Below are 25057 nucleotides of genomic sequence, written 5' to 3'. Positions count from 1 at the left end.
GCTTTATGGCCCAGTGGAATAGACACAGACCTTGGAGCCGGATGGGAAACTTAGTATGTGACATTACTAAATGACTTACCTCCCAGACCTCAGTTTTCCCATCTGCCCAGTGGAGCTAATGGTACATCTTCTCGGTCTCAGATCAGAGGACCATTGCCCCTGAAAGCCTTTGCGGACCAAAACGACCTTGCAGGCAGGAGGCCCCTTATTAGTGGGTGGCGGTCTCAGGGAAAGTGCAGTGCTGGGAACAGAAGGTGGTTTCCTGGGATTTTTTCAAGTGGAGAATAATGGAGGTACAGTAATCTACCTAATGGAATTTATAATGCAGTGGAAATTAGGGAAAAAAAAAATTGGCCTAGCTTTTCACTGATCTGCAAGTGAAAAATTGGAGAAGAATTTACAGTATTTTATTGCTGTCTTTGCTTTATTCCTTTGAGGCCCAATGCCCCTTTTTTGGCTCCGTGTTTAGAAAAGGCAGCAGTCTTAAAAATCTTGTGTTTGGGAAAAGATTGAAGCAAGAAGTAATTAAATGTGCTCTATTTAAGGAAGAAAATAGTGCTGTGGTCACTTCTGGCTTCTGCTTTCTGAACTCCGTTAATACCTTGCGATCACAGAGAATAGCACTTGTCCTGTGCTTGTTCCCCTTATTAAGCTCTGCATGTGGCCCAATTAATACAGTGATCCAGAAGGCATGGGAGGCGGCAGTGGCTTTGTACTGGTGCCTTAAGGACGGGGTTGGGGGAGGTTGCTGCATTCCCTGCTCGGCTCCCTCCTGTTGCAGTCCTGGCCAGGAGCTGCCTCTGCGTGAGGCTGGGCCCCTGTATGGTGGCATTGCAGCTTCCCCACCGTGACACACACTGTGTGAACTCCAGATGTCTCCCGTAGAACCATTCTATCTTCTCCGTGGGTCAGCGGCAGGAGTAACTGGGGAAGAAATTAGAGATGTGGGAGGGGTCCGTGTGGAAGAGAAATGGCAAAGTGGCTCTTCCAGCCAGAAGTGAGCGGTGTGTTTCTGAGGCTCCGTCTCCAGTAGAAGGATCCTGCATTGTGTCCTGTCAGCCGCAGGGCAGAGCCATGTGAGGTCTCCCAACATAAAGGGATATTGGCGGGGTGGCCATTTCAGCACACAGTGCGGAAGACTGGCACCTTCGATCCCGGTACACTTGACAGGGCTTGCCTTTTTATTGTTGTGTTTGTTCTCTCACCTCTAGACGTTTTTTCAAGGGACATAGCCTTCGATCCTGCAGCTGGTTTCGAAGGACAAAGGGTGGCGGGTGACAAGAATGACACTGGCAACCTAAAGTAAAGGGGAGAAAAGAGGGTCTCCTTGGGGGAATCTGGACACTGGGCATTCTTGGGCCCCCGTGGCACTGCAGACCATGGGCTCCGTGACTCAGTGGCCACTGTCATTGGCCCACAGATGGAGCGGCAGCGACTTGCTCGAGAGAAGCAGATGAGGGAGGAGGCAGAGCGCACGAGGGACGAGCTGGAGAGGAGGCTGCTGCAGATGAAAGAAGAGGCGACAATGGCCAACGAAGCTCTGGTGATTGCTTTGGGGGTCTGGGCCCCTGGAGGCTACATGGGGACTCGCGTGGGTTTAGGAAGTTAAGCCTCCCAATGACCACAGATTAGTAACATGCTTTGACATTTCAGCTAAAAAAAAAAAAAAAACAGTGCCTTTCTTTCCACCTATGTCGGCAGAGGCCGACTGGTGAAGTTCATGTGCGGCCGAGCCCCACTTTGACTGGGTCTCGCCTTTAAAGCGGGGCTTCTCGGGGCGCCTGGGTAGCTCAGTGGGTTAAAGCCTCTGCCTTCGGCTCTGCTCAGGTCATGATCACGATCCTGGGATCGAGCCCCACATTGGGCTCTCTGCTCAGCAGGGAGCCTTCTTCCCCTGCCCCTGCCCCACTGCCTGCCTCTTTGCCTACTTTGATCTCTGTCTGTCAAATAAATAAAATCTTTTTAAAAAAAATAATAAAGCGGGGCTTCTCAGCTGGTACTGAGGGCAGATCACCCTTTATGGTGGGAGCTGTCCAGTGGCTCACAGAATGTTTAGCAATGTCCCTGACCCCCTACCCGCTAGATGCCAGTAGCACGCCCCACCACCACCACTTGTGACAATCAAAAATGCCTCCAGACATTGTTACCTGTCTCCCAGGGGAGTAGTCTCTATTGGTTTGAACCACTGATTTAAAAGGAAAAAACAAGGTAAAGTTGGTTTTCTTCCTCATACAGCATATGCCTCAGCTCAAGTGGACACTCAGAAAGGCGCTTTCTTCTTGCTCCCCGTAGGCAGAACCTGAAGAACCTTTCCAAACAGTTGAGAGTGTGGCTTGTCATCCCGTGCCCAAGTGTCCTCTGATGGGACATTCAGTGGCAGAGCCCCGGAGGCCCTGGTTCTCGCTGACCTGAATGTCTGAGGCCACATCGGGGTGGGGGGGTGATGGGTACGTGGTCCGAGTCTCAGCTGACAGTGGTCTTCTCCAGATGCGGTCTGAGGAGACGGCTGACCTGTTGGCAGAAAAGGCCCAAATCACAGAGGAGGAGGCCAAACTCCTGGCACAGAAGGCTGCAGAGGCTGAACAGGAAATGCAGCGCATCAAGGCCACAGCCATTCGGACAGAGGAGGAGAAGCGCCTGATGGAGCAGAAGGTGCTAGAGGCCGAGGTGCTGGCTCTGAAGATGGCCGAGGAGTCAGAGAGGAGGTGAGAGGTCGGGAGTCCCGGGCACTGGGGCTCAGGCGAAGGCCCATCCAGTCATGCAGAGCTTGATTGCACTTGTCCGCAAGCCGCTTCTCCATCTTCTGGGGCAGAGGGAGGCTCCTCCCTTGACAGGTTGGTGAGAACTGGTACTTAAGCCGGTGTAGGGTTTGAGGGCTGGAATTAGTAAAAAGGCTCAGGAACACAGGTCTCTTGTTGAGTGGACCTCTGGTCATGCTTGGGCCTGTGATAAACCGCCGTCCCTTTGATAGCCGTGTTGGCAGGAAAGCCATCAAGCACGGCCGCCAGCTGCTTTCAGCTGAGGAGCTGTAAGGAGGCTCTTCTTACGTTTAAAAAATGTGGTTCTTTTCCCTTTTCATTTAGGGAACATGTGGGGAGACAGCAGCTATTTACCCTTAATGAAGTAAGGAGAAACCCCCTTCCCTGCAGCCCTTCTTGGTGCTAAGGCTCCTGAGACAGATAGGAGGGGAGGGCCAGGGTCCTCTTTGTGGCCAGCTCACAACCAGGTTGAAGGATGGAACTGTAGTCTCTACTTCCCAAAGACTGTTCTAGGCTCGGGATTGTTCTGGCCCTGCCGTCTTCAGATAAACACTGGCGCATTCCCCACAGCATTTGGCTCTGTTGAATTTGGCTTTTTGCTACCAAGGTGCATTCACTACAGTTTCCTCTCCACTTTTTGCATGTCGTTCTGGGAATATGGTTCTTGGTTTCCTGCCCTGTCTTGGGCCCCTTTCTTTCTGTGTGCGGGTCACTTCCCCTGCTGACTGATGCATGTTGGGCCGGGCCCCCTGGGTCCTGTGTCTTGCAGGGTGAGGTGTGACGCCCTCAGCGTTGGTGCTCGTCATCTTGCTTGAGGTTGGCCCCAGGCCTGCAGGTGTTTTACTTAGGGGCTGTGAAGAATCAGTTCTCTCCTATCCTGCCCTTCAGAATCTAATATTAGACCTCCGATCCACTGTACTGTACCTTTGCCCAGCCCACTCTCACCCAGAAGTGAAGCAGAGGAAGCTGCTAGCTCCTCCCCCACTTCTCCTCCCCCTCTACCAACTGCAAAGGTTTGAACTTGACTCCTGCCCTCTGGCTTCCCTGCTCTTCTGGTTTAGATTTACTGTTGCAATGAACAGAACTCAGGAATGTTGTCCTTACTTTGGAAGTTCTGATTTTCACATAAATGCCCCCACAGCCACTGGCCTTGATTGCCTGATCTGGTGCCATCCTCAGGATTAACCCATGACCTTCATTTCCAGGGGAATAGTGGGGCAGAGGGCTCGCTTCCTGCCACCTGTTGCCTTCGAGGAGCTGACTGGCTCCTCCTTTCCTTGCAGGGCTAAGGAGGCTGATCAGCTGAAGCAGGATCTGCAGGAAGCCCGCGAGGCAGAGCGAAGAGCCAAGCAGAAGCTCCTGGAAATCACCACCAAGCCCACATACCCGGTGAGCCTGGCTGGGGGCTGCCAGCCTGGAGCTTCTGCAGACCTCACAGCTTTCCCTTCTCTCCCAGACCTTCTGCTCCCCTGCTTCCTCTGGTTCCCCGGGTGGGGCCATGGCAGAGTGAGTGCTGCTGCAGGCCTGCAGCTGGGGACTGGAGAGGATGCCTGGTCTGCCCTCTGGCCTTGGACAAGTCACCTGTCCAGTTACCTAGATAACGGGCAGCAGGGCCTTTCCCGGCTCTGAAATGTTTTTCTTATTCTAAGTAGTATAGTCCCAGGTTATCTTCAGAAGAGGATAGGCTCTGGATGCCAAGCTGAATGTAACCTTCAAGCTACCTGTGTATACCATATATTGTCATTGTAGTTCTGGGCAGGGGTACCCCGTGTACCTCAGAATGAATGATTGCCACATAAAAACAAGTTTCCAGACTCAATTTTGGGACAAGGAGGCAGACTTCAATTAAACAGGGCCACACAGTGAATAGAGAAGTCTCTTCCCTGCCCTTCCTCTGTGCATTCAGTTCAGTAGACTGTTCTGTTCCATGTAATACCAGGCAGATGCTCAGTCTGTACCCAGACAGGGTGCACAGGGGCCTGGAGGAGAATGTAGCCCAGCCTGCAGGGGCAGGAGAGGCATAGGGTGGTACCTGGGTAGGCTCTTAGAGGGGAAGTCAGAACGAGCTAGGTGGGTAAGAGACTGGGGGGTGTTTTCAGCCACCGCACAGGTGTGCATGTGGAATCCACAGGCACAAACACACACACTGCCCACTCGTATGGCATAGGCAGTGAAGAGGTGCGCAGCGACTGAAGTAGCCCAGGGTTTGAGGTGGAGGGAAATGTGAGCAGTGTGCTCTTGTCATCTGTTCCGGTTCTCTAGGCCACCCCAAGCCAGCCATTCCTTATTGTCTCTCACGGCCCGGTGGGTTGAGTGGGCCAATGGTCCTGCCTCAGGTTGTCTGCCACTGTCTGGGCTGGGCACCTGAGATGTGGGGGGTTCCTGGCTGGCTCAGTCGGTAGAGCATGCGACTCTTGATCTTGCCATGGCGGGTTCGAGTCACACGTTGGGTGCAGAGATCACTCAAAAATAAAATCTTTAAAAATATAGAAATAAATAAAATAAAACAACGCACACTGGAGCAAACTTTATACACTCTACACGCAGTAAATAAATAAGTCATGGAGGAGTTCATATCAGTCTTTTAATCATATTTTGCAGTACAGATGGATTGTAATTCATTTAAGTGGTTCTCTATGGATGAGTATTTAGTCTGTTTTCTTCCGCAGTTGTGAACAAAACTGCAGAAAATACCCCTGAGCACAAATCTTCGCACATACGGGGAATATACTGGTAGAATAACTTATCATAAATAGAGCTGTGGGGTTAGGTTTTCCATCGAGATGCTCTCCACAGAGGTCGTACCAGTGTCTGTTCTCACCCACAGTGCAGCGCTCAGCGCCATCTTTTCGGAAATTTTGATGGGCTATAGCGTATGTACAGAGAAGTGCCCAGATTATAAGTGTACAGCTTGATGAATTCTCACAAACTCAACACAGCCATGCACCCAGCACCCAAATCAGAAAACAGAACGTTCTAGTACCCCAGAAGCCCCCTCTCAGCACCACCTTCAATGCCCACGCAGACAGTCTGCCTCAGGCCTTGTCATCGTCTCAGATGAGTGCTCGGGGCCTCTCCCCTTTCCCAGATGCTGTCCCAGACTCAGCCAAGGATCCAAGGGTGAAGAGAGAGGCAGATCCTTCCTGCCCTTAGGAAACTTGCCAACGGTGAAGAAGACACAGCCAAAAGGGATTTTTTTAACAGGGCGGAGTTAGGGAAGTGCCCTAACAGAACCAGAAAGACAATGTTAACGCATAGCAGAGAGTTGCCATCTGGCCAAGAGGGATCTAGAAAGGCTTTGGTGAGAAATCCTAGTATTTGAGAAGGGCCTTGAAAGAGAGATTGTGTATAGGGAGAGCAGTGGTTTAAGCAAAGGAACAGAAATGGTACTGTTCATGTTTTGTTAGGGCAAGCAGTTCCTAGGAAAAGCTAGACTAGATTGGGGCCATATTTGAGATGACCCTTTGTTTTGGGATGAGAAAGTCCTCATAATCCCTTCATCCTCTGCTTCAAGCCCTCCTCTGTCTCCATCTGAACCCAAGCCCCTCACCATGCAGGGTAACTCCTTAGGGTCTGGTTCTGTCTTGCACCCGCCTCCGCCAGCGTTCTCACTGAGCCTTCTCTGCGCTGCCCAGTTCCATGCCTCTTGCCGGTTAAGCTTTTTCCTCTGGCACATCATCTGGTGCCAGCAGAAGCAGCATCTCTTCTAGCAAGCCTTCTCCAGCTCCCTTGGCCACTGTTTACTCTCTGGCTACAGCATCTCTCTTACCTAACCATGATGGTCTATGAGCACCCTCTGTTTACCAGATAATACTTTCAGCTCTGTCTTGTTCTCTGCATCTCCAGCTCCTAGCTCGGGGTCTTCCTCAATGAAGAAGTGAGTAGGAGTTTGTTTTTCAATTTGGCTGAGCACAAAGAGCTGTTAAAGGTTTGAGGGGAGAGGAATGGAATGATTTACCTGGATCTGAGATCTTTGGGGTCTATCATCTGGCAGCAGCCAACATGGGTAGATTGGAGGAGGAGAAATGAGTGACAGTGGTGACGTGAGGCCATGGTGGTGCTGGGTGGGAGGCAGGACCCGAGCTATGCCCATTGCCTCTGTGGCTGCTGGAGGGGGATGGTAAACACAGCAGTGGCCCAGTTCTCATAGAACCTGGCCCTCCTAACTGGAGATTTCTCATTCATAGCCCATGAACCCAATTCCAGCACCACTGCCTCCTGATATACCAAGCTTCAACCTCATTGGTGACAGCCTGTCTTTCGACTTCAAGGATACTGACATGAAGCGGCTTTCCATGGAGATAGAGAAAGAAAAGTACGTAGTCCCCCCTGACCTTGTACCCTCCCCAGCTAGAGTGGGGCCGTCTGGACCTGGAGAATGTGGAGGGTCACCGTAAGAGCCTGTCACTAGCCCTGCAGGGGTTGCTCTGTTCCCACCCTCTGAAGGAAGAATTTCCTCATCAGAAGTGAAGGACATCACGCCAGCATTCAGTCTTGCAGGCTAACAATGATCCTTGATTGGTGACCTGGAGTTTATGGCGTTTTGAACCTCATCTACAGTCTAGGACTGCTTGTCAGGGATCTCCGAGTCAGACTGCTGTTCGCACGGAGGTAGAGCCTGTGATAATGTCCGAACACGGGAACAGATCAGGTTTCCTGGTTGTCTTCTCTGGCACTTGAGACAGGCGCGGGTGGCACTTCCCAGGTCTAGAATGAGGGTCAGGGAAGAGACTCGGGTTCAAGGTCGGGGGAGAGCAAACATCTGGGTCAGGCTAGCCCTGCTGCTTGGGGTAGTCCTGAGCTGAGCCCTGCCTGCCCTGTTCGTAGCAGTTTCTGCTGTGCGCTCCTCCTTCCTTTCCCGGTTGGTGGAACCAAGGCAAACAAGGAGTCTCACTGCGGAAGAAATCCGACTGCAGTTCCCCCAGTTCCCAGCCGTAGGTAAATTGGCCGCTTGTGCAGTCAAATGCTCTACCACTGAGCTGTACCCCCAAATTGGCCGCTTGTGCCATGGCTTGCTGGAGAACCATGTACAGAGTGCCTGGGTGGCGGGGCTTTCTAGCATTGTCTCATTTCATTCCTGCTAACGAACATCAAGCTGACATCAGAGGTAGGTTTTAGTGTGACATTTATAAATGAGATCTACAGCGTTTAATGAGCTCATCCAGCATCACAGGGCTGGTGAGGGGCAGAACGAGGATTCAGCTCCAAGCCCATGTGAGTCTCTGTGTGAGGCCTGTGTGAGGCTCTCACCTTGTCCAGTATCCTTGGGCTTGCTCTCTCGGGACAGTGTCTCCTTGGAGCCCAGGCTGAGCAGCCACAGCCTCTTTATCTGTGGTATCTGCTGTCCGAGTTGCCCTTCCAGCCTTTCTCCATTGACCAGGCACAGTGAGCATTTCGTGGTTGTGAGCGGGGTGAGGCTACTTTCTGTTGAGTCCTGTTTTTTTATACTTTGTATTTTCTTATTACCCGTGCACATGACAGAAGCCACATACCAGCCATGGGCATCGCTACAGAAAGTTCCTGTGTTTGTGTTGCGTGGTTCTCCTGATGCCCTTGAAGGCAGACACTTTGAGGATGATTTCCAGATTTTCACCATCACAGATACAGAGTATCTACTTGCAGGCGATGGCGGGGATCTTTTTCTTCCTGGGGTTGCACCCTCTTTAGGAGATGACATCACAAAACAAGTAGGGATGTGGCCAGGGCCTATCGGAAGAGGTCACTTGAACAGAATCACTTATCAGAGCAGGACTGAGACAAGGAAATTGACTTGGTTGCCAGCAGTATTGATTCATGTGTCGTTGCTTGTGCAGAACTCAAAGCTCTCTGCAGTCATGGGTATTTGTAGAGACTACTTTATGAGAGTTTACCAGGGGCCTTTCCTGCACTTGCTTTTACTTAATTCTGACCATAGCTCTGTGAGCATTAACAGATTCAGACCTTTTAGGTGACGGGCCCAGGCTCCCTCAGCCTGGGAGTGGCTGGGCAGAGACGTGGACCCTGGGCTGCATGGGGCCCTGGATCCCATGTCTCAGGGCCACCAAAAGCTGTGACACACACTGTCCTTTTGCTGACAGAGTGGAGTACATGGAGAAGAGCAAGCATTTGCAGGAGCAGCTCAATGAACTCAAGACTGAGATCGAGGCCCTGAAACTCAAAGAGAGGGAGACAGCCTTGGATATTCTGCACAACGAGAACTCCGACCGGGGTGGCACCAGCAGCAAGCACAATACCATCAAAAAGGTATCGAGTCTCCAGTCCTCCTCCAATCAGGACGGTTGTTAATAAAATGTGAGGTTGGCATCTGGTTTCCTGAGCAGCCGAGTCATTAGACTGTTATCATTTTTTATATGTACTTGAGGAAATTTTTTAACTCATGCCAGAAAAGGAATTTAATCCACCAATGACGGTGAACCCATTGGCTTGATGGAAGGGGAGCCTGTGTTAAAAGCTCAGATGAAATGAATCACTGTTATGAGATGGGTTTTGATCCATCATTTAGCAGTAAAGCGATTCTGTCTTTTAAGCCAAGGGGAGTTCTGCCCAGGGAGTTGCCTTACTTCTTGAGAAAGCAAAACGAGGCTGTTAAGAATGGTCTTTTTGGGTTTTTAAATGCAAGGACTATAAAAAAAAATTCTTGTTTTAAAGAAACCAAATCCTGATTTTTTTTTTTTTAAGATTTTATTTATTTATTTGACAGACAGAGATCACAAGTAGGCAGAGAGGCAGGCGGGGCGGGGGTGGGGGGGGAAGCAGGCTCCCTGCTGAGCAGAGAGCCCGATGCGGGGTTCGATCCCAGGACCCTGGGATCATGACCTGAGCCGAAGGCAGAGGCTGTAACCCACTGAATCACCCAGGTGCCCCCTAAATACTGAATTTTTTTTAAATTTTTTTTTTTTAAGATTTTATTTATTTGACAGACAGAGATCACAAGTAGGCAGAGAAGCAGGCAACGAGAGGGGGAAGCAGGCTCCCTGCCGAGCAGAGAACCCGATGTGGGGCTTGATCCCAGGACCCTGGGATCATGACCTGAGCTGAAGGCAGAGGCTTTAACCCACTGAGCCACCCAGGAGTCCCATAAATCCTGAATTTTTAACATTTTTTTCATACTTAACACAGAACTGTCTAGAAGAAGCTTAATGTTTTAAAAGGTGAGACTTCATTTATGTTGCTAGCAGTTTCAGATCGTTCTCTACTGATAGTTTGAGCTTCAGCATTTTAGAGAAGGTTACATCCTGTATACATGTCAGCCCAAGAGTGTATTTCTCTCACATTGGGCAAAGCAGAAATGGCCTATCCTACTAGTCACCTGCTTCTGACTGATAGCCCAGGGTCAGGCACATGCCTGTAAAAGAGGTATCATTAAGATTAGACTGTTCATTCAGTTTCGATCATGATGGTTTAGATAGGTGTTTTATTCTTTACCTTAGTCTTTAAAGTGGTGTCCCAGGTTAAGGAATATCTGTTGTTGTTGTTGTTGTTGTTATTGTTTAGATTTTATTAAAAAAAAAAGATTTTATTTATTTATTAGAGAGAGAGCGAGAGAGAGCATGAGTAAGGGCTGGGAAGAGGGAGAAGGAAGCTTCCCACTGAGCAGGGAGCCTGCTGTGGGGCTTGATCCCAGGACTCTGGTATCAAGACCTGAGCCAAAGGCAGATGCTTAACCGACTGAGCCACCGAGGCACCCCAGGAGTATCTGTTTTCAATAGTTGAGCTGTATCTGAAAACTCCCAAGGGCTCCTTACCTCCTTGACGTTGTTGATGGGTACAGTCAGGAGCCTGGAATTCTCTCTCCGAACTCCAGTTTAGTATTGGCACCCGGTAGAGAATTCCTTTTACTAGCATAACCAAAAAGGAAAGACTTTACCCCAGTGCACATTCTGCTTTCCTCTGCTCCCGTCATTTACTGGGTTTCCCTTCCGAAATGAAATTATTAAACAGTTAGCAGAAGGAGAGGTCACTTGAGGCCTCACCCAGGGAGCCTAGAGGTAAAATGACCCCTGGGCCAGTGAGCCAGTCCGCCCTTGAAGGAGCTACCCCAGGACCGTCCCCTCCCCAGCCCCCGGTTCCCCCATCTGGGCACCCGAAGCAGTCTCCTCTTTGCAGCTGCTGCGGTGAGCTGGGCCCTCAGGCACGGGAACCTGGAGTGCTGAAAGCCGGAGAGACCTGTTTCCCAGCCATAAACACAAACAAATGAAGTCACTTGTCACAATTTCAGGCCTGTCTGAGCATTTTGCAAATGGCACATGTGGCATTGTTGATATCACAGGGTATGTTTTTGTTTTTCTTCATTTTATTTTGCTGGTTTAGCCTCAAGCCCAAGGCAGAAGACCTATCTGCATTTGAGCCCTCAAAGTAGGTTATTCCCAGGTACTCTGTATGTGGTGATGGTACTACCCTCTGTGATACTAACCCATGCATGAGCTTGCCTGTCTCTGTCCCTGGGCCATGCCGAGCCCTCCCGAGGGCAGGTGGTACCTGGGTACTGGCCGCAGCATGCTTTGAGTCTGAGAGCAGGCATCCACCCTGTGGGGCCAGACCAGCCTCCAGGGGTCCAGAAGGCTGCCTCGTTCTGAAGAGCATGTAGGACCGGCTGTCCTTCACATCTTGTGTTATCGTTGGGCTGGGGATGGTCGTGGCTTCTTGTCCAGTGAGGTCTGTCTAAAAGTCCTTTGTCTCAGTGGTGTAGTCCTTAGACAGATAGCCCAAGCATGGAAATGGGATAAATTGGGGCATCTTTAACTCCAGATCGAGACTTTCATGTGGTGACAGTTTTCGAAGACCCATGGTCATAGCGGGCCACTTCTGGTGGTGGAACGAAGGGGCTGCCCGCACTCCCTCATTTTCTGTTAGAGCCTCCCCTTTCTGTACACATCCTCTTTCTTTCTAAGTCAAGCAAACCACCAGCACAGCAGTCTGATCTGTAGTCCGTCTAAGTGGACTCTCTGTCCGACGGCACTGTAAAGGCCATCTCTGCTTCAGCTCCGCCATAGCCTGGGGTAGAGCTGTGGCCAGCACGAACTCACGTTGGGACAGCCACCGGCACCCAGCTCATGAGCAGAGTCAGTGGTTGTTGAGTGAATTAGTGGAATGATTGCTGCTTTCCTTCTGCAGTGCTTCGTCATCCTCCCAACATGCCTTGGCAGTGGGGAGCATTTTAGTGCCCAGAATAACACAACACCCTGTGCTCCTGATCCCCAGCGGTATGAAAGCCAGTGAGCCCACTGACACCCGACAGTCACATAGGACATGTCCTTTGGTGTCCTCAGCACAGTTTCTGCTATTAGAATAAAATAAGCTCATTGGAAGCTTTCTTTTTCTTTCTTTCTTTCTTTTTTTTTTAAAGATTTTATTTATTTATTTGATAGACAGAGTTTACAAGTAGGCAGAGAGGCAGGCAGAGAGAGAGGAAGGGAAGCAGGCTCCCTGCCGAGCAGAGAGCCTGATGCGGGGCTCCATCCCAGGACCCTGAGATCATGACTTGAGCCGAAGGCAGAGGCTTTAACCCACTGAGCCACCCAGGCGCCCCACATTGGAAGCTTTCTACCAAAAAGCGAGATCGGCGTAAGATAGATCTTATTTGCGGTTATTATCCAAGCAAGAGAGGTTCGCTATTAAAGTCCCAGATGGATCTCATTACAAGATGGATTCTATCTGTCAGTGGCTCCAAGATCCCATAGCATGAACCCCGATTTGTGTGTGATGCTTTGAGTTAGCAGGCTCCTGTTTCTTTGGCTTTCATACCACACGTTGACATCAAATGCCCCAACACCAAGCCGTGCATGTTCTGAACAGGGCGATATGACCGAACCCCAGAATTAGGCAGACCAGGGGGATCATCTGTTCTCATGACCCCGTGGTGCCCAGAAGACCATGGGGTGGATCCACCGTGGTTTCCTGGACTTTGTGGCTGGCACCGTGCCCAGCAGAAAGTCCCTTCCTGTCTCAGCCCGTGCTGTCAGCTATGCCTGCATATGACCCTACCATTCCACCTTGAGAAGATTTCATCGTTCTTCTTCCTGTAATGATTCAGAACGATTAGATTCTTCAGGGGCCTGATTTTGACCGTCAGTTCTCACTGAGCTCTTATTATAGACAAATGAGGTTTGATTTGTAGTCAAATTTGTACTGCTCCTAGGACATTCACAGAAGCCTTTTTTTTAAAAAAAAAAAAAAACATCTTGATGTGAACTTGTTTTCAAAGCAGGCTTCCATGTTCCAGTTAATCAAGGATTCTGATTACTCGAGGGTTAATAAAAGCATGTACTTGGCTTTTAATACAGCTGGACTTATCTCAGGATCACTAGATGAAATAATGGAGTTTTTGCTACACCTGAAGTTTGATACCCTTTCCATTGCCTGGACTTCGGTAGTCCCTGGGGCCAGTGACCACACTTGCCGAGCAGCCACCTGCCTGTTCAGAGGTAGCTCTGGGGTCATGCCTGCTCCTGTCTGGGCCAAAGTGAGCCTAACTGAAGAGGAAACACCACGGTGGGCTTTGGAAGTGAGACCACCGAGAATGTAAAGGGCAGAACTCCATCTGCAAAGTCCGGGATGTGGAAGGCTAGTGGCGAACTACAGAGTTTCACTCCTGAGTCTTGGTTCAAAGCAGCCTGCCCTGCTTTTTGTTTTGTTTTTAATGTTTTCTGATCATTGATTTCTTCAAGAAAAGAATGGGTCTGCCTACCTACCTACCGTGATCCGGGCACGTTCCTCCTCCTCCTCGCCTTCAGTGCTCTTCTGACTGACCATGAGGCTTCTGTGTCTGACACTGTCTGCGCAGTACCCTCGGGGGTGCTAATTTCCAGGGGTTTACCCTTTGGTTCAGGGGTTACCATGTTCCCTTAGAAATGCCAAGAGGCTGTCTGGTCTGGTTAACTGAGCTTATTTACCACTGCTTTGCCACTTACTTTCTCCATAATTCTTACTTTCTCTTAAAGCCCAGTGTCCTCACCGACTATAAAAAGTGAATGAAACAGTCCTTAACCCCCAGGATTGTTTTGAGCAGTAAATGAGGTAATACACAGGAAATAGCTCACCATAAGACTTCAGCAATTAATTTCCGTGTATTTGGAGATAAAAACTTAGAAAAAGCCAGAATTAACTTCCCTGGTTCTTTTACTATCTGATTTGAGTTTGCAAGGGTGTATTTTGCCCCTCCTGCTGATCTTAACTCCCCACATTTTCCCCCTCAGCTGACAATCAGTGCAGTTGGTTTAGCATTTGCGCGTGACCCAGATTGGCACGTAGTGATCAAAAGCCATCTCCCCCACCCCTGAACGGAGACTCATTCATTCTCAGGGAGAGCGACAGTGACACGTATTCCTGGCCTCTGAGTCTTGCAAGTGAGGGAGCGAGTTCTAGCAGTGAGACTGGGGTGAGGGGGACACAGGTGTCATGGGCTTCAGAGCCACAGTGCTAATGAGGTGAGCAGTGGCCAGCTGTGCTGCACACTTGGGAGGCGAAAATGCAGTCCGGGAGCTTGCACACTTCAGGGTCTTGCTTTCATCTCCTCTCAAGGGACAGATTTCACTCCACTGATCCCGAGCGGATCTGAGTGCCCCCAGACTTGTCATCAGTTTTGTGCCCCCGATCTCCAAGGAAGCATGGGATTTCAAAGGAAATTGACAGATGAGAATCATGGGGGTCATGGAGCTTAGAGCGCTTGTTTTATTAGTAAAATGGTTTGAGCCTTCAAGATCCAGCTGTGGTTTGCGCTGGTGGAGGAGCAGGAATGAGGAGCCCTGACAGTACTCTGAAGCCGTAGCTGCCTCTTGAATCAGGAAGACATAAAAGTCCAATGTCATCTTCAATTTGCGTGGACTCCCCTTGGAGACGCAGGGCTGGCGAAGTGAAGTAGAACACTTAAAACACCCTGGGAAGTGATAAATCACAGGGCAAGACTGCGTATGCGTGAAAGGCGTCTCCCACAATTAAAACAAATGGCTAGAGCCTCCCTGGTGACCTCTGGTCAGCCGCCTCTGAACAGTTTCTGTTGCTGGTGTGTTCATGCGTTCAGCCCTTCTGTGACCACGGTCGCTCAAGCCAAGTGGCTCCGCCTGCTTTGCAGACTGGACCCTGACCGCTGCAGCATCCTCCGCCCTGACATAAGAGGCAGCGCACTGGCTCCCCGGCTCCAGAATCTTCTGTTGTTGCTGTTGTTGAAGGGTGACAGAGGCTGGAGCAGGGCAGGAGAAGAAAGGGGGGTGGGCGCAGGGTGGAAGCAAGGATTAGCAAGGTGCAGCAGCACTGGCAGGATAGAAAACACATGGAAGAGAGGGCAGTGGTGAACTCCTCCCCACTCTGGGGGAAGCCCAGGGAAGGCGCTGGGAAGCGTGGCCTGGTTTCAGGGAATGTGGTCTCCCTGGACGTGGCGCAGGGGCTCACCCCCCGAGGGCCACTCCTACCTCATACATGCACCAGCTAGATGTCCACGGGCCTCTCCACTGGGGTGGGCTTACTGTTCTCTTGCTTGTTTCTGGTAGCTCTCTAGGTAGAAGGTTCTGTCAGCCTCTCTTCCAAAAGACCATGACCTAGTTCCTCTTTTTGGTTGGAAGACTTTTCCCCGTCAAGCAGTTGCCCTTTGGGGAGGCGTTGAGTAGCCTACAAAACCTGCTTTGCCCTCCTAGGATATTTTACAACCATTTGGAAGTGCCTGAGGACATTATTGGGCCTTATTTGATGCAGTAAAACATTCCATTTGGTCCCTCAGCACTGGAGATGTGTTTCAGTGCAGCTCTCCTCCAGCACCTGATTTGTTACTGCAACAGTGGGAGGGAAGAGACGGGATGCAAACTCATTCTGCGGTCTGGAGGTTCTGTTCTTACGATCCTTGCCGTGATTTCCCTTCCGATAGTGGCGATTTGAAAACAACACCAGGATATCTGTACCTTCTTGCAGAGGTACTCGGTCCTCAGAGTACGCCTTAGCTGTGAGTTAGCCTCTACCTGCCCAGTGAGGTCAATCAGGCTGATTAGTCCATTTTCCAGGCAGAGGAACGGGGTAGCAAAGGGCCCTGCCAGCATCACACGGGCAGCTCAAGACACAGGCACGCATCAGTTTCCAGGCATCTTCCTGCTTTAGGTCCCTAAAGGATTAGTGTACGAAAGAGGCCCTCGGGGTTTTCCCTGGCCGATTTCTCTCCAGAGCAGATGAAGAAGCTAATAGCAAATTGAATGAATGTGTTAATTGGGATGGACTTGGCCTTTCATCCCACCCCTGCTTAGGGGTAAGTGTGCGCACAGCTCTCTCCCCGTGGACATCGCCAGATGGCATCTGGGTGTAAGCCGTCACTAGCAAGATGGCAGAAATGCTCAATCTGGCCACCTTACAGGAACTGTCCCCTTTCCCTGGCCCTGCCCCCTCAGCTCTGATTTGGAAGGGGGAATGTTGATTACACCCAAAACCAAAGATTATGTTGGAATTTGCCGCTGCTGGATTTGGCTATCACCTTTCTGCTCCAGAGTTGGCTTTCTCCTGGAGGATCCCAGCGCCAGAGAATCTGCATGTCCTTTTGAATCTGTGCCCTCCCCCGCTCCTTCATTTTCAATATGTAGTGGCGGAGAGGAAGTATAACATGATTTTAGGGCTTGCATTTCAATTCCACTGCATTTTTATGGGACAAGCAGAGTCTCCGAGCCTAGAGTTATTAGGTTAGTATCTAAAATGGGTTCAGCATTGTGGGTCTTATTGTTGAAAATGAATTAGACGGTCCCCCTCCCACCTTCCTTTCTCCTCCCTGGGGATGAGTGGATTGAGGCAAGGCCTCCAGAGACAAGTTGGATGAATCCTGGCGCTCTGATTAGTTTTGTTCTCCCAGCTTAATTGTAGCACTTCCTTTCTCTCGTCACTGATAGCCGAAGTGGCTCTGTGTCCTGCCCACCCCCACGCCACCCCTTTTTGCTTTAGGAACAAGATTATCACAATGCAGGCTTGTGAATCAATTTTCCCTATGTGCTGATGAAAGTGTAATTCATTCTTAATCAAGCAGCCTTGCTGCTGCAGGCTCTGTGCCGGAATACATTTCGTTACCCTCCCATCACTTTGGGAAATGATTCCCCCAAAAGGACTTTTAGAGGAGAGCTGGAAGGAGAGTTGGCAGATCGCCTCGTGTTTTGTTTTTCCAGCAGGGGGCACTATTGGGAATGATGCTGGAGGATCCTTTGTAGCTGGGTGCCTTCCCCTGGGAGGGGGGGAAGGGAAGGGTTGGTGAGCCTGGGCTTGTCACAGGTGCCTTCCAGGCTTGGTGTCCCCAGACCCTGGAGCTATTTCTTAGGAGCGGGCAAGTGCCAGATCATTGCATCCCAAGGGGCTGCCCGAAATGCTGACCTTCTGAGCAGGAACCAGTTGAGTCTGCATCTGGCCTGCATGCCCGGGTTAGGGAGCGCCTGCTGGGCACCCAGTCCTGCCAAGGCTTGAGAGCAGCCAGCCTCCTCTGTCTCTTTAAGGAGGCATATATGTCTGCCGAACTTGGGAGTACGTGGACGCGTCCACGTGGTGACACCACACACACTTGTGATTGCTTGAAGAGGTGTAGCTCTCTGGGTGGCTCCCTCTCCCGCCCTTTCCCAGCCTGCTGGCTGCCACAGACAACTGGCAGTTTGAGGGACGAATGGGCAGGAGGCGAGGGGGACTCTGCCAGGCTCGAGGCTGTTGATGCTGGGCAGGAAGAAGGGTCCAGGCCCAACAGGTGGATCAGAGCCCCTGTAAGATAAAAACCAAGCTGTATAGATCTGCGGCAGGGAAAGCAGAGGAAGTTTGTCTCCTCAGAGTGGAATTGGATTAGTGACAGACTTGAACAGCCGGTTCGGTCGAGAGAGAACTTAATTCCTCCTGTATTATTCACACGGCTGATTTTAATCAGATGTGAAGAGACAGCTGGAAGAGAGAAGCGGGTCAGCCCAGTGCCTGGTGAGGAAACTTCATGTTCTCTTAGTCATCTTCAGGGAACTGGCAAGAGCACTGCGGGCTGGGGGCTTTGTGCAGGGCCTGTGTGGTTTACCGCTTCTCCAAGGCGCTGGGCATGACCTCCAAGAGCCCCGTGGCTGGCCCTTGTCTGGATTCAGTGTGACTTTTGAACGGCACGGGAATGGCACGTGGCAGACATGGTCACTAGTTGTGTTCAGACAGACCTCTTGCCGCCTGTCCTCGGGAGGAATCCGAAAAGGCGGACCAGATTCAGCCCGTTCCAGAATGATGCAGCCATTGTCTGCGAGGCATCCTGGGGCTTTTCTGCTTCAACACCTACTGAAGCTCGGAGGAGACCTCTTCCTGGTCACACGTGGAGATAAGCCGTGGCGGTGTGGTCATAGAGCCTATGCCCCGAGTACTTGGGGAATTCTCCTGGCTCCTAGAGGCCGTGCTCCCCCTCCCGCAGCTGGTCAGGCTGGAGGGTAAGGAGGGGTAGTGCTGGGCCGCTAAAGAGAGTGCAGGGTGGTGGTGGGGGAGCTGAGAAACTGGCTTCAGTTCTCATGGTGTGACCCATGGGAGCTGACCCGCAGGAGCGAGGTGAGGGCATTCGTCAGGCCAGCTCCGTGGCGCTGTGAGGAGAGAGCTGGGCCTGTCGTTGAACGACAAGGCAGACCAAACACTGACATGGGCTCGTACACCTTAGGGCATGAACGGGTGGCAGGGAAACCAGGACGCTTGTTAGCCAATTCTCATGAGCACACAAAGACACACAGAGGCCATTTGTTTTCTGAAGGGCTCGCTTTGTGCTGTGATCCTCTGAACCCTCCCCTTCTCTCTTATGAATACCTCCTGCCTGTAGCTGTACAGTAAACGTGACAGTCAGTGAGGTTTCTAGAAACAGCAGGTGGTGACAGATCCCACAGGTGAGAGGAACCAGGCCGGAGCACAGCTGGGAGCTGCTGTTGGCAGTGTCCAGGAGGCCCTCCTGACCTCTGCCCCTGGGCTTCTGAGTTGCCGCCCAGAGGAAGGAACCCCAGGGCTTCTTCTTGCAGACACTTCTCTCACTGGCTGCCTCCCCCACCTGCTTTCCTGCACGAGCACAGGTTGAGCTGGCTGGCTGACTCAGGAGGAGGACATTTTGATGTCTAAGAGAAAGAATGCTGCTAAAGGGGGAGCAGGCAGAGGCCAGGGTGGTGACTGGATGGGTTCCAGCAGCAGATAAGTGGGCTTATGGAGGTAATTTTCTCAGACAGCAGGGTCCCTAATGGAATTAGGACCGCCAGGAGCCACACAACAGTCAGGTCTGCCTGTGGCCCAATGCGGGAGGCTCCCAGCATCCTCAGTGGCAGCATTGTGGTCAGCCACCTCCGTCTGGTGGGTCTGCCTGTCGCTGTAGCAGCCTAGTGCCTTATGGAAGACCATGGTACTCTCTCCTCTTGCTGAGGGCACGGGTCTACGGTGCTTTGCTACTTCTGTGTGGCCAGAGTATTTGACTTCACTCCAAACCTTTCCTCGGGCTGCGGTGCCACTTCTGCTCTTGCAAGATCAGAGGTCAGACCGAGCCCCTGGCCTGCAGTGCCGGGTGCGGATCTAAGGAAGCCTCTGGCCCACCGGAACAGGGTTTTGCATCCCAACAAACACAGGGTTGAGTAACTGGAATGTGGCGCTGACGGAGCTGCCAAAACCTTCCCCTGGCACCTCAAGGGGACAGCCAGCACGCAACTTGGTAGAGGATCCAGGAATTCTTGGAGCCAACATCATACAAACGAGCGGAAGGCTCTCGGAGGCCCCCGCAGCCTGGGCTTCCTGCCTGGGGAAGTGGTCAGGTCTCTCGGGGGCAGCCTCGTGCCCGATCTCGGAGGCCGTGAAGGCCGGCACAGAGCTTGAGCCTGCCCCCTCCTGCACCGCCTCCAGCCTGCACTCTGCCCTGCTCCCCCCCTGGAAGGAGAGGAGCCAGAGCTGGGGGAAAGCGGGGTGCCGTGGTGAGTAACAACAGCTGTTGAGTTCTCGGCACACCTCACGCATGCTGCTGAGTGCCTCACGGTGCTTCCCAGTAACTACGTGTCCCCCTGTGAGGAAGGGGCGCCACCACCCCCGCTTCACAGCAGACTGCTGAGGGCACAGCAAGTGAGTGACCCGCCCAGGGCCACCCAGCTGGTCAGTGGCTTTGGATCAGGCAGCCTGGCTGTGCCTGTGTGTGACTCAGTGTGGGGAAGGGCTGTGGGTGTCTCCCTGTCCCCCTGAGGAGCCCATCTGAGGTCTAAGAAACCTCAGTGGAAACACTGGGTTTTCACACCTTTTTTTTAGGGGGAAAAAAAAGTGTATTTATTTGAGAGAGCGAGAGAGCATGCATGTGAGCATGAGTGGAGGCAGGGGGCAGCGGGAGAGGGAGAGACAATCTCAAGTAGACCCCATCCTGACTGCAGAGTCCGACACGGGGCTCAATCCCAGGACCCTGAGATCAGAACCCAAGTAGAAGCCACGTTGGACTCTTCATGAGTGCACCGTCCAGGCGCCCCTGGTTTCATACTTTTTGATTTAAATTCTCCCCTGAGAGGATTTTGTCCCAGTGAGTCTCGGTTCTCGTTCTTTCCTGGTTACCGTTTTGAGTCCCATTATCACACAACACATAACTCCTGGCCGTTCTCCTCTGACTGCGTTTAGGGAGAAACCCATCCAAACTTGGCTCCCTTTTAGAGGGAGTTCCATTTAAGCAAAGAAATGAAAGCTCTCTCCAGTCTTATTAGAGCTGGCTCTTCCACAGGGCTTCTGAAATTGGTTCCACCGAAGAAGACAGCTCAGACGCCTCCCTACACTCAGCTTGTTAGTCAGGAACTTCAAGGCCACAAGATTTGGCAGGGTTTAAAGAGCCGGCTCTCAAGCTGTCTCATCTGAGCACACCGACGCTGCCTGTGTTTGATGGCGAAGCGATGGGTTTTGAGCCTCCCTCCCCCACCTTTAGGGAGCAGAGATAGTACCAAGGACTTTTCAGATTTAGAGACTGCCAGAGCTCGAGGGAATGGCCAGACTGTCCAGCCGGCTTCCGTGGTTTAACTCCAGCGGGAAGAGGCTCAGAGAGGTCCACTGAGGCCACACAGCAAGCTGGTGACAAAGGAGAATTAGTGCCCAGGTCTTCTCAGCCCCATGTGGAGCTCTTGCCTTTCCTGTGCATCCCACCCTTTCTAGCCTACGTCTGATTCACTCAGCAAACACTGGAGCTGCTACTAGGTAGGAAACAGTAAACTAACTAGGTTTAGGGGATATGAAGGTGATCAGTGTCCCCCTTCCCTAAAGACCCCCTTTGTCAAGTCCAGGAGCTGGATGTAGAGCACAGTCTCACCCAGGTGGGTGATGTCAGGAGTCGGATGCTTCTGTTGGGGGAGATCTGGGAGGTGGCCTCCTGAGTCAGGGGATAGGGGTTCAGCACTCCAGGGGGTCACAAACTCTCGTGCCTTGCCACCACACCAAGAGCTCAACCCCTGATCCTCCCCTTCCCTTCTGCTGCTTCCCCACCCTGTGCTTCTCAGGGCAGCAGCCTTCCTGGGAAGGCCTTGTAGTTTCCAGACAGAGCACTGCCCCTTGGACACCATCCTCCTTGCCAAAACCAGCCTCAACTAGAAAGAGCATTGCCTCCCAGCCCACTCTGAGCTGCCAGGTCACAGGCAAATCTGCTTTGGGGCCACCAGGGGAACCAGCAGTGGAAGGGACACACTCCTCCTTGTCTGACACAGGCCTGCCTTGCCTGAGGCTTGTGCTGCCAAGCTGGTCCTCTGAGCCCTGGAGACGATGAACATCCCATCCTGACATGACCACAGGCAGGGCCCCACAGAGGCACATTAGAGACTCTTGCAGGGGACATGAGACTCTCTTACAGTGTCCAGTGTCCTGCCCTCTGTGAAAAGATGATATTGATGACATTTTCCTGCTGACATGCTTCTGTCCACCAGCCATCCTTCCTGGCATGTCCTCATTTGTCACTTCCTCATTTGAGTTCCTGGGCAAATCTGGAAACTTACTTGGGACTGGCCGCCAGCTTCTTCAGCGTCTCTCTGAGCAGTCTTCCCTTTCACCCCAAACCAGCCCTGAGGTTGGACCCTTAGTGCCCAAGGCAGGATGGCACCTATCGTGAAAGCAGGAATCCAGCTGCCTTTCAACTTCTTCTCTGCTTCCTTGCAGCTCACCCTGCAGAGCGCCAAGTCCCGAGTGGCCTTCTTTGAAGAGCTCTAGCAGGTTCCCAGCCACCCCAAGATCTGTCACGTCTGCTGCTCCCGGCGCCAAAGGGATGGGTCAGACACCGTGGGAGTCCTCGTAGGTGGGCTGGCTTGGAGCTTCTGTGGGAGCTCTGGAACTTTCCCCAGCTGAGTGGAGAGCCCAACCCCCTTCATGTGCAATTGCCTTGAACTGTGACCTGCAGAGAGCTCTCTTGTGGGGTTCTAGCTCTTTTTAAAATTTTTAAAGAAGTATTTGTCTTTCCTCATCTGATGTGGGGTTCCATACTTCCTTTGTCAAAGGCACCCTGGGGCATGTGGGTCCTTGTCCAGCGCTGACCTCCCCAACCCAGGGAAGTGGCTTCAGGGAGTGCGGTGCACGGGAGCCCCAGAGACAGGGAGGCTGGTGCCCCTGCCCCCACCCCACCCTGGGTTCCAGAACATTCATCTCCACTGGTGAGGAACTGGCATGGAAAGAAGTGTGGCTTGCCTAGGCCCAGGCCCGGAGCGGCCTGCCTGCCAGCCTGCCTGCTGCATGCATGTCACTGGTGAGCTGGCGTGTGGCTCGTGACAGGCCACGCAATGGGTCTTCAGCCCAGGCACCCCCAAGGCCGCGCTCTGGATGCCAGCTGGTGGGCAATGGGGAAGACAGCTGTGACCGGGGGAAGACTTTAGGCTGAGGCTGTGATGACGGGCCGACTGCCAGCAGAGGGGCAGGGAGGCCAGCAGAGCTGTGTGGGAATCTGCTCCACAGAACACGTGCTCACGCCTCAGACCAGGGAGGCAGGCAGGAGCTGTGTGTCTTCCTTACCTCCCTTCAGCCTTAGTCTTTCCTGCCTGTGGCGGGCTGGGGAGCTCCCTGGTCACTGGTAGTTAGCCCCTGGTAGCCCAGCCAGGCTCCATTAGGGCTTCGAGTCCCCCCACGTACTTCTTGCTGAGCCCCACGTCTGTGCGGCTGACCCAGATCACCTGTCCTGGCCGCGTGCCAGCAAGCCCTTCCTAAGCCCTGATTGTACGGGGCCTCCTTTTGGTGTTGCCCTTGCAGCCCAGGCAGCCCTTTATCTTATATTCCCCCTTGGGCCGTGCGGGGTCCCAGCGCAAGCCAGGTGCACAAGCCGGGTGTCCCCTCGCTGTTGGTGCTCTGCGTCGGCTGTGCACGGCTCCCTGTTTCTCGGGCAGCAGCGGATCCCAGAGCCACCCCAGGCACCGTGCTGCTCAGCTCGGGGCCACTTTCTCTTCTCTGGTTTGGTGGTGCTGCTGTGACCCACTGGCCATTCGGATCCCTCCAGTGGGGTATTACACAGAGTAGGAGATAAGTCCGAACCAGCGAGAAGAGGCTTATTAAGTGTAGACATGTGAGTGAGGGTCTGGAGATTTCCTGGGAGAGGAGGGGTCTATGATTGTCCTGTGTGGTTCCGAGAAACAAAGATCCTGCCTTTACGCAGTCAGGCTGACCTGACGATGTCCCCTGTTGGCCACCCCCCCCCCCCCCGACACACACACACCTGGGACCCCCTTGCCCTGAGGAAGGCAGCCGTGTGTGTACTCAAGCTTGGGGCGTGCAGGGTGGAACTCCACCTCCAGTGCTAAGTGTGGATGGCTGTGGCTGACAGGGTTTCCTTGTCCCTCAAAACCCTATTCCCCCTAGATGTGGTCCCAGTAAAGCGAGTCCTGAGGCGTTTGTAATGTAGGGCCTGGCTCTCGTGTTGAGGCTTTGTCTCCCTGGCCTCACCACCCACCCCTGAATTTCCATGACGAGTTCCTTTCTTTCCGACCTGCAAATTGAATCTGTAACAGTGGCTGTGGGCACAGGAGCATGGTAGTGGTTTATATAAATGTTGTCAGGCTTTGTTTTTTTTTTTATTATTTAACTGCTGTGTGTGTGTTCCAAGTCCGGGAAATGCCGAGCCATGTGGCCACAAGGGAGCCAGCTGGCATCTGAGCTGTGGCAGGAGCACCCTCGGGCCCAAGAGCAGACTGCGGGGCGGGGGGGGGGGGCGCAGCAGAGCCTCACTCAACCAGGAACACTTCAGCTCTCATTGGAGGCGGGAGCTGGCGTGTACCTCCCAGAGACGGTTGGGCAGAGAGGGTGATGGCCCTCCGAAAGGCCCTGAGCCACAGCAGAAGGAAAAGGAATGAAAAGAGGAATGTGGTTTTCAGGGACTCGTGCCTGTGGCTCAGGTGACTGTGTTCTTTTCAAGTGAACATTTTGGGGGCATGGGAGCTTATTAGGTAGAGGCCTCTGAGCGCCCCCTCAGAGCAGTTTCATTTGGCCGCTGCTGATGGTCCTTGCCCCACTGGTGACACTACATGTGGCTGCGCCGTTGGCCTTTGCTGCTGCGCACAGACCACCTCGTCCGTCCTGACCAGGGCCCCGCGTCAGCCGCAGCAGCGCTCTGACCTGTGGCGTCCACTCAGTTATTCACGAACCTGCCAGGCCCCGCTAGACAACACCCTGTGCCATTATGTAACACTTCTCAAGTGATGGTGTTTTGTAATCTTGGGGACAGGCTTCTCTCTCCCTCTCTTCTCTCTGACAAATCAGAACAGCAAATCCAGAGGCTGACAGCCAGGACTGGGATAGAGTGCTGCTCACCGCTAGGGCTGGGGCTACAGGGGCCGCCTCAGTGTGGGGACAGCCCCTCCCAGCTGCCCTGGGGCCAGGCAGGCCCCCCCACCCCCCACCCCCCGTGGGCTTCCAGGGAAGCTCCATGCCTTTTCAAAGATGTCAGACCACACTTGTTCCAGTGGGGTCTGAGTCTCGTTTCCTGTCAGGGCCTGACCACGGAAGGCTATTTTCTATTCCGGGGGATTGTTGTAATTTAAATGATTGTTTTAATAAAAATTCTAAGCTGTCAAAAGTGTCTTGGGCTTCTTTGGTTTGCTTGCCGCCCCAGCCTGGGTGGCAGGGCTCGCTCTTGTGGGCGCTGAGGAAACCTGGCCTCCGCCCTCCCTGCCTGCCCCAGGGACCTCACCTGTAACAGAAGGATCACCTTTTCCAGGTCGACGAGAGCACCCCTTACTGTACTTTCACCTGGGAATGCTCTTCCTTCCCTACCACACCCCGTGGGGCACTCAGTGTCTCGGAGAGGGCCCTGGAGAGGGTCCCGTTGTGTTTCCTTTCCTCCCTGCCTATCCTCAATGCCAGACCTGACAACTAGGGTGCTGGACTCAGCAACC

General features: G+C 52.6%; 1 protein-coding gene across 6 annotated transcripts in view; it reads left to right on the top strand.

The window, feature by feature from the left end:
- Positions 1 to 24738, top strand: part of NF2 (NF2, moesin-ezrin-radixin like (MERLIN) tumor suppressor) — a 79716-nt gene extending 54978 nt beyond the window's left edge. For 2 of the 6 annotated variants that reach the window (XM_047696728.1, XM_047696725.1), the window contains 7 exons: positions 1421 to 1543; positions 2488 to 2705; positions 4043 to 4148; positions 6947 to 7074; positions 8837 to 9002; positions 11070 to 11114; positions 21846 to 24738. In XM_047696728.1, coding sequence (XP_047552684.1) covers positions 1421 to 1543; positions 2488 to 2705; positions 4043 to 4148; positions 6947 to 7074; positions 8837 to 9002; positions 11070 to 11105 — 777 coding nt within the window. In that variant the 3' untranslated portion in view covers positions 11106 to 11114; positions 21846 to 24738. Of the gene's footprint in view, positions 1 to 1420; positions 1544 to 2487; positions 2706 to 4042; positions 4149 to 6946; positions 7075 to 8836; positions 9010 to 11069; positions 12098 to 21845 lie in introns of those variants that run through there. The other 4 variants (XM_047696727.1, XM_047696724.1, XM_047696726.1 and 1 more) reach the window with 3 other exon arrangements.
- The last annotated feature ends 319 nt before the right edge of the window (positions 24739 to 25057 follow it).

Source organism: Lutra lutra, chromosome 12 (genome assembly GCF_902655055.1).
Source record: "Lutra lutra chromosome 12, mLutLut1.2, whole genome shotgun sequence".
In the NCBI taxonomy this organism is placed as follows: Eukaryota; Metazoa; Chordata; class Mammalia; order Carnivora; family Mustelidae; genus Lutra; species Lutra lutra.
This window is presented reverse-complemented; position numbering and strand designations above follow the sequence as displayed.